The following is a 16,133-nucleotide window of genomic DNA, read 5'->3' on the forward strand; positions in this document are numbered from 1 at the left end:
GGCATGCTCGCTCCATTACTTGTCTTGTAGTTCATGGGGAATTGTAAAGATGCTCTCTGCATTTCTGCCAGGGTAGTTCTTTCCAGAATAATTGCAGAAAGAAGGGGAAAAAACTAGAAAGATGGAAGGTGCCTTTGGCAAAAGAATCACTGTGTTTTTCACAGCCTGGAAATTATTTACTTCTGTCAGATCCCAGATCTGTTTGGCATTTGCTGAATACTTTTATGTAGCTTTTCTAGATTTCCTGATGCTTTATTTCCAGATATTTGATAAGCATTTATTACCTGTTTGGCATGTGATGCTTTCGAACAGGATAACTTTGGATATTTTGGCAGTGTGTAGCTGTCTATTCACACACAGAATAATATTTTGACATTAACTTATGTTAAATAAATAATTCATCATTAAGTGTTGATAGTAGAAAATTCGTGAACAAGACAATAGTCTTTATTGTGCTTCTGTGGTTTTTCCTCCTGTAGTAAATTCACAACATCATATTGTTTATTCAAAAGGCTTTACAAAATAATGTTATTAGTAGAAGAGTCAATAAATAAGTTGCTGTTTACTTCCTTGAATAAATCAAAAAGGGAGCAACCAGTGCTATTGTCTAAAGCTTATGCTTATTGACTAGCATGAGGAAAAGTGGTCCATTTTAAGAGCAGGACTCATATATATCAAGTTCAGTAGCTAAACATTCATCAGTTGAGAATAGAAAAAATAAGTCTCTAATCTTTTGCTGTTCTCTTCAAAGATTATTTGACATTGAGTGATCTTCAGCGAATGAGATGTCAGTTTTACAGGGTGAGGGCATTTCTTGTTTTAGGGAGAGCACAAAGGCTGCTGCAGGGAGAACACAAGGCAGCTTCTTCTGTAGATAGGATAGGTTCCTCTTCAGGCAAAACACCATTAAACATATTAAGGGAAAACGAGTGTCACTTCACATACTTCATAAAATTACATTCAAAAGGCAGCATTCCTGGAGTCTTGCCAGTTTTTATACGTGCAATTGCCTATAAAAGTTGTTCTGTTATTTTTTTCATCCTGTTCTTTCTTTATCAGTTTCACATCTTTGGCAAAGCTACTACTTCCAGCCATCTGTAGTAACTACAGAGCTTAGCATATGACAGATAAAGAGATTTTTACAATAATTAGTAAAAGGAGCACAGGGCTTGCTAAGCTGTGTTACTGCCTTTTGTTAGTAGCTGTCAGCTGGTGAAATAATATGTTGCTCTTTAATCCCCTTTGACTTTTGAGCTAATATTTTATCACTTAAAAAAACCCCACAAACATGTATTTTGTATATCTGTGTACTCAATTGCTGCTCTTTTAGTGGCCCATATTCAGCTTACTTTTATTAGTTGTTATTTATATTTCCTTGAGCATGTGATTTATGAACTTCCTGAATCCTTCTCTCTAATGTTTCTTTAAATTTCATTCTTGAGCTGTTCTCTTATCTTCTTTTACCTTTTTAGCAAAAACCCATTGTGCCAGCTGACACATGCAGGCTTTGTTCTGGTAACACAGAGAATTAATTTTCTCATTTTTGGATTTTTGGATTCACACCAACTATCCCTCTACTTAAAAGGGGTCATGATATAACAATTTAAGGGAGCCAGGATCTGCAGATCTTGCTCTCTTCATGAGAGAGTTAGAGATTAGCATTAAATCTTTTTTTGGGGATATAAATTATAAGGATGTGAATAAAATGTATAATCTTATTCCTTTGTGTAGAATCCTCTCTAGTAATTTGGGAGATAGAAGTGATAAAGTAGAAAGGTTGACACTGCACCTGCTTCTTTAGCTATTGTTCATTAATCAGGTTCTCCTGGTGAGGCTTCTGTGTAAAACTGGAGTGCTCCAAAGCCTGATTTCTCCTTTTGCAAATAGTTATTATTGGGAGAGTCCTTTGAAGAGTTGTCATTATTGTTACTGTTATGTTATTGTGGGCTTCCTTTGAGCTTTTGCTTTTAGTAACCGCAACAATATGTTTTAGTAACAGTGGATGTCCTTATGCTTCAGTTGACACAGAAACTGAAGAAGTGTAAGTTTTGTAAATATCCAGGTGTCTTCTTTTGCTTCAGCTGAGACTGTAAATATTGTCTGATCATTATCTCTTTTAATAATTTCTGAAGAAATGTTCCTTGAAACAAATTAATACAAGTGTAGCTGAGCTGGTTTTGTTCTGGATTTCACCTAGAGTTGTGGTTGTTGGTTTTTGGTCAGAAGGGGGGTAACTTTTGCCAGTCGTTTTTTTTTGGGTAATTACACTGTTTGGTCCTTTGACAGCCAGAGATGTTACTTTCAAGTGAAAAACTGTAGATTATAGCTGTCTAGCTTACCAAAGAACTTGTAAGCAACACAGGCATCTCCTCGTTTGATAGCACGAACCTTTTGGTGGCAGACCACTTATTTCTAATTTTAAGCCTTACTGTATGGCCAAATACGTTGACTCTACTGCTTATGTAATCAGTTCTTGTCCTGGGGTAATTTTCTTACATTCCTTATCCCTTCCTGTATTCCCTCCAGTTAAAATGAAAGACTAAAATCATGTCATAACTAGCATAAGTCTTCCTCCAAAAAACTCTGCTCTGCTGAAAGCACAGGTTGTTTCTTCTCTTTGTGATCCCTGGTAATATGTTTGTTCCAATTCCTGTGAGATCTCCCTCCACCTGGAGTCTTCTGATCAAGAGGACTTAGCAACAGCCTTTTCATGATTTCCTGTGTTTCAGTTTTCTCTGTTCTTCTCCGTTCTTTTTTATTCGCTGGTGTTTTTTGTTTTTTGTTTTTGTGGTTCTAGCTAAATACGTAACACTCTGAACTATATCCTCATAACAGCAGTGTGTTGCTGTCCAGTTTTGAGTTCTTCATAACTCATGAAAAATCTCGTTGTTCATCTTCACATTACTGTGCTGATGTCTTAGTCTTCTTTTTCATGCCCCCATGTCTCTGCCCCCATGCCCCTTTGGCCTGATATCTGCCTAGCTACTCCTCCTTCGTGATACTTCCATATATTATGAAAATGACATGTTTACTGTGAGACTGGATGTTCTCATGTTTCCCTTACAGAAGGTATATTTTTCTAAACCTACAGATACATGGAAGCTATATGACGGAGTTTAACCATCCTCATGTAAATTAGAAGTGACTTCTCCTGAATGTCAGTCATTTAATTTCCCCATTCTTTTTTCTTTTTTTTTTTTTTTTTGTTCCAGTGGAACAGCTGGAATTTATTCGTTTCAATTTTATCAGTAGATTCTTCCTTGCTTTCTTCATAATTACATTTTTCAATTGGTGGTGAATCATAATTAGGTTCAAGAGGTTTTGACACCCAAACACAGAGAACACCATGCTGGGTGCTCTGGCCACTTTCCTCTTTCCCGACAGCTAAATTAATCCCAACAGGTTTAACAACTGTAAAATCAAGAATTCACGTAGCAGAACAGGCTTTCTCCTTTAATATTTCCAGGTGGTTCTTGCTTCCACATTGGTTTTTCTCACACTCTTCCCTGTATCAGCTATCTGAAGCTTCATTTCCCTCTTTCTCCCTGCCTTTCTCCTTCTCTTCTCTCTGCATCTCTTTGCTTTCCAGCGCACCTCTGGGACGGTGCAGCTCCATTCTACCTCACCCTGTGCACACTCTCTTTCTCTCCTTTCTCCCTTGCATCCCTCTGGATCGTAGAGATGGGTAGCTCTCTTGGCAAATTCACAGATGTCAAATAATTTATTTGGGCTTTAAACTCAAAGATCAATTGTCTGATGTCTACCTTGGTACTGTGTTGATTTTATTCATCTTTGTCATCCCTGCCTGCTTGTTTCTTATCCTGCGTGCCTGAAGTGGTTGCCTTGACATTCATATCTTTCTTCAAGCACTGTGCAGCCATATTCTCTGCAATGGCCAGCTTATTTTCTTGGAGGGGATTAGTAGGCCTGAGGGGTAGGAAGAAAGGGGGTCATGGGATTGACTTCCCATGTCTCGGGCTTCAGGCAGCCATCTCACACTATCCCCTCAGGCACAAGGATTCCTGACCTCCATGTGTGTGCATGTGTGGGGGTTGTGACACTGCCCTTCAGCTGTACAGTTCATCTTTAGCTTTTATTAATTCACTAAAATCCCTAAGGAACTGTGTTGGGGTTTTGTACTAGTCCAACGAACATGTGACTTAGCTTCTTGTTGTTTTATTCACCTAATCTACCCACAATTGCAGAAAAGCCATGTTAAAAATTGTGTGTAATAAATATTGAGCGTATAGGACATGTGCGTTTATGCCAGCTTGGGATAGCTAATATTAAAAACGTAGAGAAACATATACTTAGAGATAAAAAGCATTTTCATATGACTCCACATCAATTTTGCTGAAGTTTTAAAAGGGTTGTAGTTTTTAAAATGCATTTGGATGTCCTTTTCCATCTGAAGAAAACTGTTTGCATTTAACATGATAAACAGCAGTGGAAATGTCCACAGGACAATGGAAAAGCCCCAAAGAAAGCAAAGATCTGCAGTTTGCTGGGAACTATCTGATGTGAGCTACTTTCCATTGTTCTGTGGGCATGATGGTTTTTGCTTGTTGCCTAGAGCTGCAGAGCCTCAGATTTTGGACTTTGTGCATTCTGGTCCAGAGTCCCAAGGTCCGGAAGAGGTTGTTGTCCAGCTGTCCTCCTGTTGTTGCTCTCTGCTGAAGGCATGCTAAAGTGCAAATGCCCTCACTCTTAATATTCAGCCCTGCCACTGACTCCCTGCACAGTACTCTCTGCTCACTCATGGAGTCCCCTGACTTTCCATTGGCATCAGGAAAAGTGTGAAACGCTGATATTTTTTTTCAGTCTGAGACTCAGCTCTCCCAGCCCCCAGGGTAGCCCTGGGACTTCACCACACAGAGCTTGTGAAAGGAAAGCCTTCTGTGTTCAACCTCCTGTTTGCTCACAGAGAGGCACACACAAGGCAGGAACATAGCAAATTGTTCAAAATGCTGACTTTGCAAAGGGGAGGGAAATTATTTTACTGACTAAATATTCACGATGCATTTGTATATGACAGCAGTAGATTTATAAATACGTGGATGTCTTGCTGTCTGGTAGGAGGCTCTGTGGAAGGAGCCATTCTCTTCCTTGTGCCATGATCTGACATCTGCACACACACAGAGACAGATCACCATGTTTGCAACGTTGTCTGCAGAAAAATTTGCTTTAATTAGTTAAAAGTAATGAAGTAAAACAATGCATTTTATTTTAATCTGTCTTTAAAACCAAAACACCCCGGTCACTAACAGTGCTGTAGGTTTACTTTGTAAAGCTGTAGATGTTTTGCCCAGAATACTTGCACTCTCAGGACAACTGAGTCAGATGTGAATGACCTGGCATAGTAAAAAGTCTTCTCTCTTCATAGTGTACATACAGGTTTTAAATATTCTTCCTTAGTATGTGAGACTGCCTTTTTGAATTAATTCCTTTTGTATCTCATACAGCTGCCTAACTCCTTGCAGGCACACACACTCTCAGCCCTCCCCCAGACATCTGTTCTGGTTCTCAGTGCCAGAGTTTAAGCTTGTTGGGAGGAGGGACAGTGACAAAATCCTTCATAAAATCAGATAGCAGTGGTTTTTTAAAATATTGTGGTGGAATTTCATTTCTAACCTCTGGGTTTTTAAAAATAACCAAAAAGGTGTTAGCCTTCACTACTGATGTTTTTCAGGTTTTATCTGGGAAAGGTGAGGCTTGGATGACAATTGGTTTGTTGTTGGGGTAAAGATTGTTCTCCATAATTTTTTTCCAAAGTGATGCTGTAGCATCCCACTAGTAAAAGGCCCTGTCAACTGTAAATCTGTTTCTAGTCTGGGATTATTTTTCTCACTTGGGAATACATGTCATTAGAAACACAACTTCATCACTGAATTTTGATCACTACTTGAAACACAGCTGTTCTTGAAATCTTCCAAGCATGCCCTAAAGCTGCCATCAGTTTCTAGAGGTTTCAAATGGCCAGTGTTGCTCCCATACAGTCCAGAATGCCAAAGTCTAGGCTACTGTTTATGTTCCAAAGTGGTGTTCCTGTTTGGCATTTTGGGTTTGGATGGGTTATCTTTGACAGATCCAAAAATGCTGGGCTGTCAAAGCCAGAACATTTCCCTCAGCAAGGAGCAGGTGAGCAGCATGAGACCATTCCCTTTCTCAGTCTGGGAACAACCACAGTCATCTCCTCTGCTCCACGCTCTGAACTTGTTAGAAGGGACTGTCATGGTCATCCAGTTGCAGATTTTCCCCTGAGTCCTGATCTAATCTTAAACAAGTTGAGTACAGCTGATACACTTCTCTGCCATTCCCCGAGATCTGCCTTGGAACGTTTTCCTGTCGCCTTCTTGCACTCATGGTGCATCAGAGACATGGCCAGGCTGTTTCTGTTTTCTGCAGGCACCTGGCTTCTTGTCTCCCTTTCTCCAATGAGATAGGGAATATACAGTGTAAGTGATAAGCCTAGAGATGTGAAATAAATTTATTTATATCAGTGGCTGTGGTCTGGGTGGTGGAGCACATGGCATTAAATACCCTGAGTTCATGGTGGGTTAGGGGAAATCAAGAAGGTGGAATGAGGAGTTTAGCTGCTCTTTCTCACTCTTCCATCTCTCCTTAGGCATGTCTGCCACTTATTCTTGCAGCCACTGAAGGCACAGGAACTCTCTGTGGCTCTAGTATTCCAGCAGAGGCTTGGAAAAAAACCCTTCCAATATATTTCCCAGGGGCAAAAACATCAGGAGGGGCTTGGCCACTCATTGGCCTTGGCTGAAATGAGAAGTTTCAGCTTCAGAGGAGTGACTTGGTGTGATGGTCTTCAGAGAACACACGCAGGGCAAAATGTGTAACGGGGAAATTTCACTGAGCACATTTAAGCCACGTAGAGTACAGAATGTTTTTCCACGCTAATATTAGATGTGTGAGACCACCACTTTTGGAGACCAGATGTATGGATTCAAGAAGGCACTAGACAAATCCATGGAGCTGTCCACCAATGGCAGTCTCCCAGGGTGCCGTGAATCTCTGGTTGCTGGCAGCTCAGTAAGTCCATCAGGAATCACTCCACGTGTTTCTTATGCTCTTTCTTTCAGAATTGCTGTTGACTTCTCAACTGCTGTTGACTGTTCAGCCAAAGTGGGCGTCACTTTGATGTAGTAAAGCACTTAGTGGCTCTTAGGATAGAGCTTAATCAAGTGGTGGAACAGCCTCATGATACTTTCTCCAGAGTTTTTGGAAGAATGATCCCGTACCTGAGCAGTCTTGGCCAGGGGAGAGCAGCCTACACTGTATACTACAGTGAAACACTGTTGTATACATTCCAAAACACAAAATAGCTGTCCCTAGGAGTGCTCATTTGCCAGTGCCCTATTTATATATAACGCAAGGCAAATTTTTGGGAAGCCCAAAGATGCAAAACCAATAGGGTTGTTACAGAGGATGGGTAACAAAAAGGAATGGTTACTGAGAGGCATAATATATAAGGGTTTTATGCACTGTAAGATAAGCCTGAAAAGGACAAAACTAAATAAGGAGTCGCTAAGCCTTTTCTACTACAGAATTTGCCCGCCCTTGGTAATGTTCCTTCCTGCCCATATTTTTGTTTGTGCTGATAAATGTCCTTGCATTAATAAACTCATAATGTAGCTTGTTTATCCCTTCAAAGCCAGCCCTTGCAGCTTTCATTAGCATTTTAGGATATTTATGGCTTTGTAAATGACTGAAAATCTGCAATTTGTCATTAGGAATTAAGAAAAATCTTCCTTCCACTTAGGGCTGAAGCTTAGCTTTGGCCTTTGAGGGACTGAGCCACCTCTGGGCCTCATAGACAAAAACAAAGTCAGACAGTGCCCAGATTTACAACAGCAAGTGGCTCTTAGTTATTCAGATGTCTTTGATAATGTGTCATCCACTGTTGCTGGCAGGGATCAGTGTTTAGGCTCAGAATTAATTTCTCTCTAGCTAGAGAGAAAACAAAAATATCTCTTCGGCAAGAACAAAAAGAGAAAGAGGTAGTAATAAGGAGGGAAATGAAAACAGCACCAGGCACATGTAAAAAAATGCATGTATAGATATATGTATGTAGCATATACACACTGCAGAGGTTAACAAAGTGCTCTTCAAAAGAAAACATTGTATTTTGCTCTGCTGTGCTCTGTACTTTCAACTTTGAAATACAAGAAGTTAAGAAAATTTTAAAGGTTTCAAAAGGGAGTTTGTCTTGTAATTGGTGAAGGGCTAAAGAGTATGGGGAGGGATAATAATCAAAGGAGCCTTTTCAGCACTAAACTGTAGTCCAAAAAATCAAAGGAAGGAATGTTAATTGGTTTGTACAACATGGTAGTCTCAGTTCACAGTAGCTTCAGCCACTCAATGGTACTTTTTTCTTTTTTTCTTTCTCTCTGTAGGTTGATTAAGTGAGTAGAAGAAAAAAATAAAAGAAAAACGAAGCTACTTTCAAGTATTGAAGATACAAGGCCAGGATGAACACGAAGGACGGAAAAGTGTCTGAAGGAGGTCTCAATGTCACTCTTACGATACGCCTTCTCATGCATGGCAAGGTGAAGCATTTCCTGTTGCCTGTGTGTTGAGTGTGTGTGCAGCTACCAGCAGAGTCTGGCAGTAACACTGACAGAGGGTCTGCTCCTCCTCCACCTTGAGTCAAAAGCACCATTGCTATGGCCAAAAAATCACCCCCTGCCTTTCAGGGAATCCTGCTGAAGTTCACACTGCAGCCCGAGCTCATTGAAATAAACCCTGCCTATAACGAACCCGTTTTGAGCAGATCCGGCGGCCAAAGAAAAGGAGTTCTCCCATTGATAGTGAGCCAAATTGGGCAGACCCTTGCGGGAGGCTGACCTGCATACAGCACGCCTTTCTCAGCATTTGCTGGCTTTTGCAGGGCTTTTTTAGGATACCGGAACGTTGACTAGTGTGAAATAATTGCCAGAGTTACTGTCTATTTCTGTTGAATGCAAATGGTGTAACATCACATCAGAGTGAGCCCCCTGATATGCCGGGGATCCATCCAGCTCCCTGTTGGTTTGGCCTGCAAGGTTGACTCTCATTTCCTTTCTGTCCAGTGCAGCACTTAAATCATGCAGATAATGGGAAATCTGTGCCATAGACAAAGTGCCAATTCCATATGGTCAGCCTTAACAGTCAGGTCACTGCTTATTTCACATTGACAGATCATAAAGTGGGCTTTAAATTAAAAAAACACTTTTCATAGGTTTGATTGTATTATTTGCGTCAGGCAACTCCAGGCATTTTTAGAGTTAATGAATGAATGTTATATAAAGGTGGTGGTTTAGACTCTTCCTTAACAGGAAACAGTGAATATATAATGCATATTATTCTGGAGATCCAATTTGTATATTTTTTTTTATTATTCCTAGAATTTTATTTTCTATCTAAAATACTTTTACATTTTAAAGTAGTGGATGTTTTCAGCCTATGGCATGAACACACGTATGATATACCCATGGCACAAACAGGACACTAAGGTATCTCCCATTCTATTTTACTTATAGAGAAGTGTGAGGGGGTACAGCTTAAGTTTGCAAATTAAAAACCTCAGAAATTGGGTTATGTCAGATCAAATTATGTTTTCTCTTAGAAATGATCTAACCATTTTGTTTGATTTTTTTCCCCCTGAAATATTCAGCTTCAGGCAGGCATCTGGTGTGTAAATCTGCATCTTAAATAGGGATCTGTCAAACAAATTAAATATCACTCTCTCTTATAAAACCCACCTAAAATCTGTACACGTGTCTGTGCTCAAAATTAGGTCTTCAGGGTTGATTCTACTGGATTCTGGTTGCAATCCTTGAAAGCATTTGAACATATACTTATCCCAGTGGGTATAAACAGCCCTACTGGTTGCAGTCAAATTCCCATGTGCTTAGGTGATGGTGTTTTGGGCTTTTTTAATCATTGTCAGACAGTTCTGCTTGTTTCAGAATCATGCCTTTAAAGCAAAAATCAAGTATTTGTCATTTTCAGGCCATTTTATTTAAACTGTGGGCTAGGATTATTGGGATTTTTTGTAAATCAGAAATGAATTCAGATAAAGTTCATTTTCTCTGCTAAACATCATTGTGTGTGCAACCACTTTTAACAATAATGGATGTTATGTGTCCAGCCTTCAATGCATATGTAGCCCCAAGGGTCTAAATTAAACCCACAAAAGCTACAAAGTTCAAATTTTACCTGGATCTATACCGTGAATCCTCAGTTAACAAGGCACGAAGGGTATTCTGTTAGCTCCACTATGCTCTAATCATGTATCCTATTGTGCCTAAGTATTGGAAAGAGTACATTAAATCAGAATTTATTTTGGTGATAAAAGTCAGATGCTTTCCGTTTCTTTGATGTAATTTCTGTGATTTAGAAATAATACAGAGGAATGAAGGATGTCTGAATCAATATGAACTCAATGTGAGAAGGCAAATGTGCCTCTGGAAAAGAAGAAACACATTTCTAGACTCTTCCTTGAGATTTGTTGTAATGACATCAGTGGAAATTGCTGATCTCTAATTAATATTTCTAGACAAAACAGTTTGTCTAGATGAAGTTGGTCTGTAAATAACTGGTCATAACTTGAGAGAGAAGAGGGGAAATAAAAAAGTTTTTAAAATAGCAGAAGGAAACTCAGTTATTCTTAAATAAGGATAATTTTAATGGCATTTATTAATGCATTGCATGGAAAAATGAGGACTTCTCCCCACTAGCTCTCTGTGTCTGAACCATTATTACCAGTCTACCTTTGCATAGGGAAGGCCTTTGTCCTTTGTATTGTTTGCATGCATTTTGATTGGAAATCCATAGCTTGTGCTAATGTGTTTGCTTATCTTGACTGTAAGTCCTGCAGACTTGGGAAATTTTCAGCGTGTACTTTTCATGTGATTTGTAGAGGCTTTGAGTCAAGAATGGACATCTTAATTAGGCAATTAAGCTAAAATCTATACCTGCAGAAAATTAGGATTGGTATGAGTGGACAGACCTCTAAAAGATGGTAATGAATAAAAAAAGCATCACAACAAACAAATTATGTAGGGAAAAAGAAAAAAAAAAGTGATGAAAGGAAAAGAACTAGGAAGAGTCCTGAGCTCTGGGAGACCGAGGGCCAGTGTCTCCCAGTGCAGGTAGGACACCACTGATCAACACCTTTGCTTTATCTTGTTTTGGGGAAAGGAGCATCCGTGCATCCAGCTGAGCTCCTGCAGGGCTTTGTGCAGCCTCTGGCTGAAGAGGGAGCACAGCCACTCAGCCACAGCATGGCAAGGTTTTGGGGCAGCCAGCTGGCAACAAGGCAAGGCACAGCCTTGATATTCTCATGGCAGAAAACATGGTTTTAAGGGAGGGCAGCAATTTTTATAAGTGAAATCGGAAAAAGAATTTATGCAGGCCCTGCAAAAATCCAACGACTGCAAGGTATACAAGTTTAACCTCAGGGTAACCTCAGTGTTTCCAGGGCTTGGTATGAAAGGTGTCCTCCTGAGCTGGGAGTTCAGAGATTTCGTAATGATGTATGATAGAAGGCCTAATTTTCATCTCGTGCCATGTTACATCAGTGAAAAAGTTATGATGGTGTTACAGCCCTGAAGAGAAATCACGAGCGACACAAAACATTTGTCATATTTTCTTGTGATGAATTAGAGGGCAGGTGTTGGTGAGGGTGCTGCAAGGGCAGTGCTTAGGCATTCCTTGCATCCACAGAGAAACGACTGTTAGTGTTTGTAGGAAATCTCAAAAGCAAGATTAGGAAAAAACTTGTTACAAGGATGTGTGAGGAGGGGAGGAGGCTTCCTAAGCATGCTGCACCATCCATCACTGAAGGTTTCTAAGGACAAGTCAGACAAAAGTGAATTCATCCTGTAAGGCTGCACTTCACAGGCACTGCAGTTTCTGTTGCTCAGCATCTTTCTGACCGAGTTACCTGAATGCTGTTCCACAAAGGTCAGAAACTGAAGAGCCTTTTGCAGTTAGATATATGGAATATGTTAAATAATGCAGATACTCATTTTCATCCTTTATTAATGAGAAAGATGCACCACATTAAGAAATGAAGCTGTTTCATAAATTTGAGTAGAGAAAAACAGAATATGAGTTGAGGCTGTTTACAGTGCCCTACTTTTGTATTTTCCATCTGATTCTTGCTGTTTCTTGAAGTAAAATAAGTAAAACCACTGTGTAGGAAAGAGATGCGAATGAATATGAGTATTTTATTAGCTTTGTCTATTTCAAAAGTATAATTTCTGAGCAAGATTGGAGTATTTCAGGGATTGCAAGATTTCTGCTTCCGGCAAAGGAAAGAATAGCAATATTTGCCCAGATCAAGTCACTATTTTTGAAGGGTGTAAGAAAGACAAATGGAGTGCATGTGCATTCATGGGCAAACAGCCTACAGCCATCAGAGCCCTCTGTATGGAGAGGCAATGCTCAGACCCCAAAAGAATTGTATCTTTTACTTTTTATTCCTTTCTGAATGTTTGTCAAGATAAAAATTCTTTTGCTCTTTGCATGTCACCGGGTATAGGTATAGACTCCATATTTCTTACCATTCCTTGCTCACCTTTTGCTGAATTTTCTATTCCCATGACTTGTAGCTGATTTTTTTTTCCCAGCTTACTGCCACAGGTAATGAGGTCGCAAGACTGGAAAATTGTAGCCTTGCCCACAGGTATCTGACAACATATATTAGCACTTGACATCTGCAGTGGTCTTGAACTAGGTTTGGTCAGTTCATGCCCAGAATGAGATAACTGTTGAAAAAGCACCCATTTTGACGATGTTGGATAATGATTGCATTATTTTGGACTAGTTTGTTTTTGTACACAGCCAGTGTTAACAGGCTGATTAAGACTCTGGAGACTCAATATTAAAGTTTAATTTTAGATGTGGATTGCAAAGAGACTGTGCCAGTAGAAAGGTCTTAAATCTCAGGAAAGCAGCTTAATGGAGATTTAAAAGCCAGGTCCATGAGGTGGAACTGGAGAAAATGTTCAAATGGGCCAGCACAGAAAGGGCAGCAGGTCACAAATCCACTATGAGATCCACCTTCATCTCATAGAAGAATCTCTGCTTCCTCTCTCCAGTACAAACCTGCAGGAGAAATAATGCATTGTGTCCAGAGGCACTGTCTGAACATGTGCATTGATGAAATCATACTGGGTGCAGTGAAGTCTGCTAGAAACCAAAGTAGAATATAGTAATGTATTGAGTCTAAGGAATCTTTTAGAGAAAGAGAATGGAGTTCAGCAATAAAAACCAAAGTGGATTAATGAAGTTGGATGGTTAGGAAGAGCAAAGAAATAATTTACAGGTAGTAAGAAGGAGTGAAGGAAAAACTGGCAGGGAAGTAAGACTCTTGCTAAATACTGAGAGGTGTAAATTGGTGAGTTGAGGCAATTAACTGCAGAAGATAATTTAGAAGATACATGTTCAGTGACAGAGGGAAATCTGGAAAGCATATAAGGCTAAAAATCCGATGTGGCAGTGTCTAGAGAGTGGCACATTTGGGATATGCTAAGTTGGAGAGGAAAGCTATTTCAGCAAAAGCGTGTGCAATTTTGGATGTATGGTGTTGGTACATCATGGGGCAAAGAGAAGGTAATTACCTTACTGTTCTGGCAGAATCACACCTGCAGTTCTGTGCTCAGCAGCAGGTGCCACGTGTGTGAGTGATGGTGAAGACTGACAGAGGGGGAATTCACCAGAAAATAATAAAAGTTTTAGGAGACTGAGGAGACTGTGTCTAGCTTTCTTGAAACATTCTGATAAATACAAGGAGAGAATAAATGCAAATGTTATGGAGTGTAGTTATTTTGAATGCTGCAAGTGCTTGTGGCTGGAAATAATGGTATAAAATACTATTTTGAGAATAAATTTAATAAGGGAATCCCAAGGAAAAAAAATCTGGTATTGATATTTTTGTTATGTTCTGTAAGTCTCCTATGTAAATTTTAAACATGTCCAGTCAAGAGTAGCACATGTACTATTAGATTGTATAATCTGCATTGATGGAGGGAAGATATGATGACTGAGTGGAGCTTTTCTTTCCCTGATACTGTTTGTTCAATGATACATTTCTCATTCAGCAGCAGTGAATCAGAAGGATGTACCTGCTGTCAAATGATTGGTTTGGACAAAACCCTGTGAGTGCCTTAGTTTTCAGGCACTAAACTTCCAGTACTTACAGCTTAATTTTACATTCCCTGAGGAACTCAGGATATCTGAGAAATTATATTCAGCAGGATCAGTGGGTGACTTGTGGCACTGGAAGTACTGGTTACAGTGACTTACATCCAGGTTCAGTGGTGACTTTCAGACATGTTCATGATTACTTTGTGGTGCTATATACAGAATTTTTACAAGAAAGAAAATTGAGACTCATAAAGTGATGGCTTACACTTAACAGCTCAAATACAGAATAAAATCATTAAGAAAAATTGGCTTTTTCATTAGTGCAGATAGTACCATTTTAGCACCAAGGATTTCTTTTAGTGGCCACTTTTTTGGTGCCGGCTTAATTGCCTCCCTGAAAGACTGTAAAGCAATTTTCCCCATCTTAAAGGTAATGGCTTTCTCTTTTTCCTTGGTTTTTTTTTTGTTTGTTTGTTTTTTTGGGTTTTTTGGTTTTTTGGGGGTTTTTGGGGGGTTTTTTTGGTGGGTTTTTTTTTTGTTTTGTTTTGGGTTTTTTTGTTTGTTTTTGTTTTTTTGGTTTTTTGTTTTTATTTTGTTCTGTTTTGTTTTTTCTTTCTTACCAAAATACAGAATGCAACAAAGTAACTTTAAGGATCACTTTGTCAGTATTAACATCCAAGCCATAAAATGTCAGTCAAGCCAATGTTTGTTCTGTTCTTTCCAGTTTCCACAAACACTGTCAGGGTATTATGAGGATTGACTGTCCTGTCTATTGCTATTATAGTTCCTGTTTTGTTTGCTTGCATTACTGTGATACCTGAGAGCCCTGGTCATGGAACAAAACTCTGCATGTAGATGCACAACACAAGATGGATGTCTTCTCAGTATTTTTGTAGGAGCAGCCAAAATGCCCTCACTAGCCTCAAAAATCAGCAGAAAGGAAGAAAGAGAGTTCCCCCAGCCCCTGGGCACTCTCTGCTCCCAAAAATAATCTCCACAGCTGGATGTTGCCACTTTTACCAAACAAACTCTCCTCATTGGTCCATGACTGTAAGGAACTGAGATTGCAGAAGGCAGATGCCCTACTCAGTGCTGCTGCTTCAGCATCACAGGCGCTGAGACAAGCACAGGGACAACTGGTTTTTGGGTTGGTTTTGGCAGGGAAGGCTGGAAGCTTAGGTGTGAAATTGAATGTAAGCTGGCTACCCATCTGCTATCAAAGAGCAAAGGAAAAATGCCCATTGGCACAGCTGCCCAAAAAATGTTAGATGTACTTGCAGAAGATGCATAACACTGTAGTCTCCATCAGAAAAAACATTATTTGTAGATTTCCTAATACACTACCATATTTGTTAGCCTAAGATCTTCCTCAATAAGGAAGGCTTTGGACTGCAATGCCTTTCTAAATTAGGGCTGTGAGCAGACAGTGACTACTGAAGCATCACCTAAGAACATGAGATCTCCCATGTCAGTGAGGCTAATCCCACATAATCCCAAAACACAAATCAGATTCTCAGTTTATCCAGGGTAGCCATATTTTCTCTGAGGATGACACATTATGTCATGGTTCCAAAAACTGACTTTTCTTCCAGTCTTTGAAAAATGTTGATGCCCCGCATGCTCCATGCAAACACAGTATTTAGAATGTCTTTGTGGAACATGTTCTTGGGATCTGCCACAAAAGCATGTTCGTCCTCAGGTGATGGTGAGGAGAGAGAGAGTTGAGTTATGTTATGCCTTCTTATGGATGGGAGAAAGGCAACTGGCCTCGATCCAGAAAACACTATCAGCACAGCTGTCATGTGCTTTTGCCAGGACCCCTCCTTGTCCCATGAGGGTTGTGTGTCCCCACCATGGAAGGCTCTATTTTTTCCCTTTCAAAGCTGTTTTGTTTGTAGACTCCAGCCCTACTGTTTCTACCTTGTCCTTGCTTTATAGAAAGCACATTAGCATGTGCAATCAGAGCATTGCCTGAAGGAATT

At 39.8% G+C, this 16,133-nt stretch overlaps 1 protein-coding gene across 18 annotated transcripts in view; it reads left to right on the forward strand.

The window, feature by feature from the left end:
• The window catches only part of LOC136366277 (poly(rC)-binding protein 3-like), a 497,612-nt gene that overhangs the window by 428,205 nt on the left and 53,274 nt on the right, over positions 1 to 16,133 (forward strand). For all 18 annotated transcript variants that reach the window (XM_066327277.1, XM_066327274.1, XM_066327290.1 and 15 more), the window contains one exon: positions 8,412 to 8,564. In XM_066327277.1, coding sequence (XP_066183374.1) covers positions 8,487 to 8,564 — 78 coding nt within the window. In that variant the 5' untranslated portion in view covers positions 8,412 to 8,486. The remainder of the gene's footprint in view (positions 1 to 8,411; positions 8,565 to 16,133) is intronic.

This window comes from Sylvia atricapilla, chromosome 1 (assembly GCF_009819655.1).
Source record: "Sylvia atricapilla isolate bSylAtr1 chromosome 1, bSylAtr1.pri, whole genome shotgun sequence".
Taxonomy (NCBI): Eukaryota; Metazoa; Chordata; class Aves; order Passeriformes; family Sylviidae; genus Sylvia; species Sylvia atricapilla.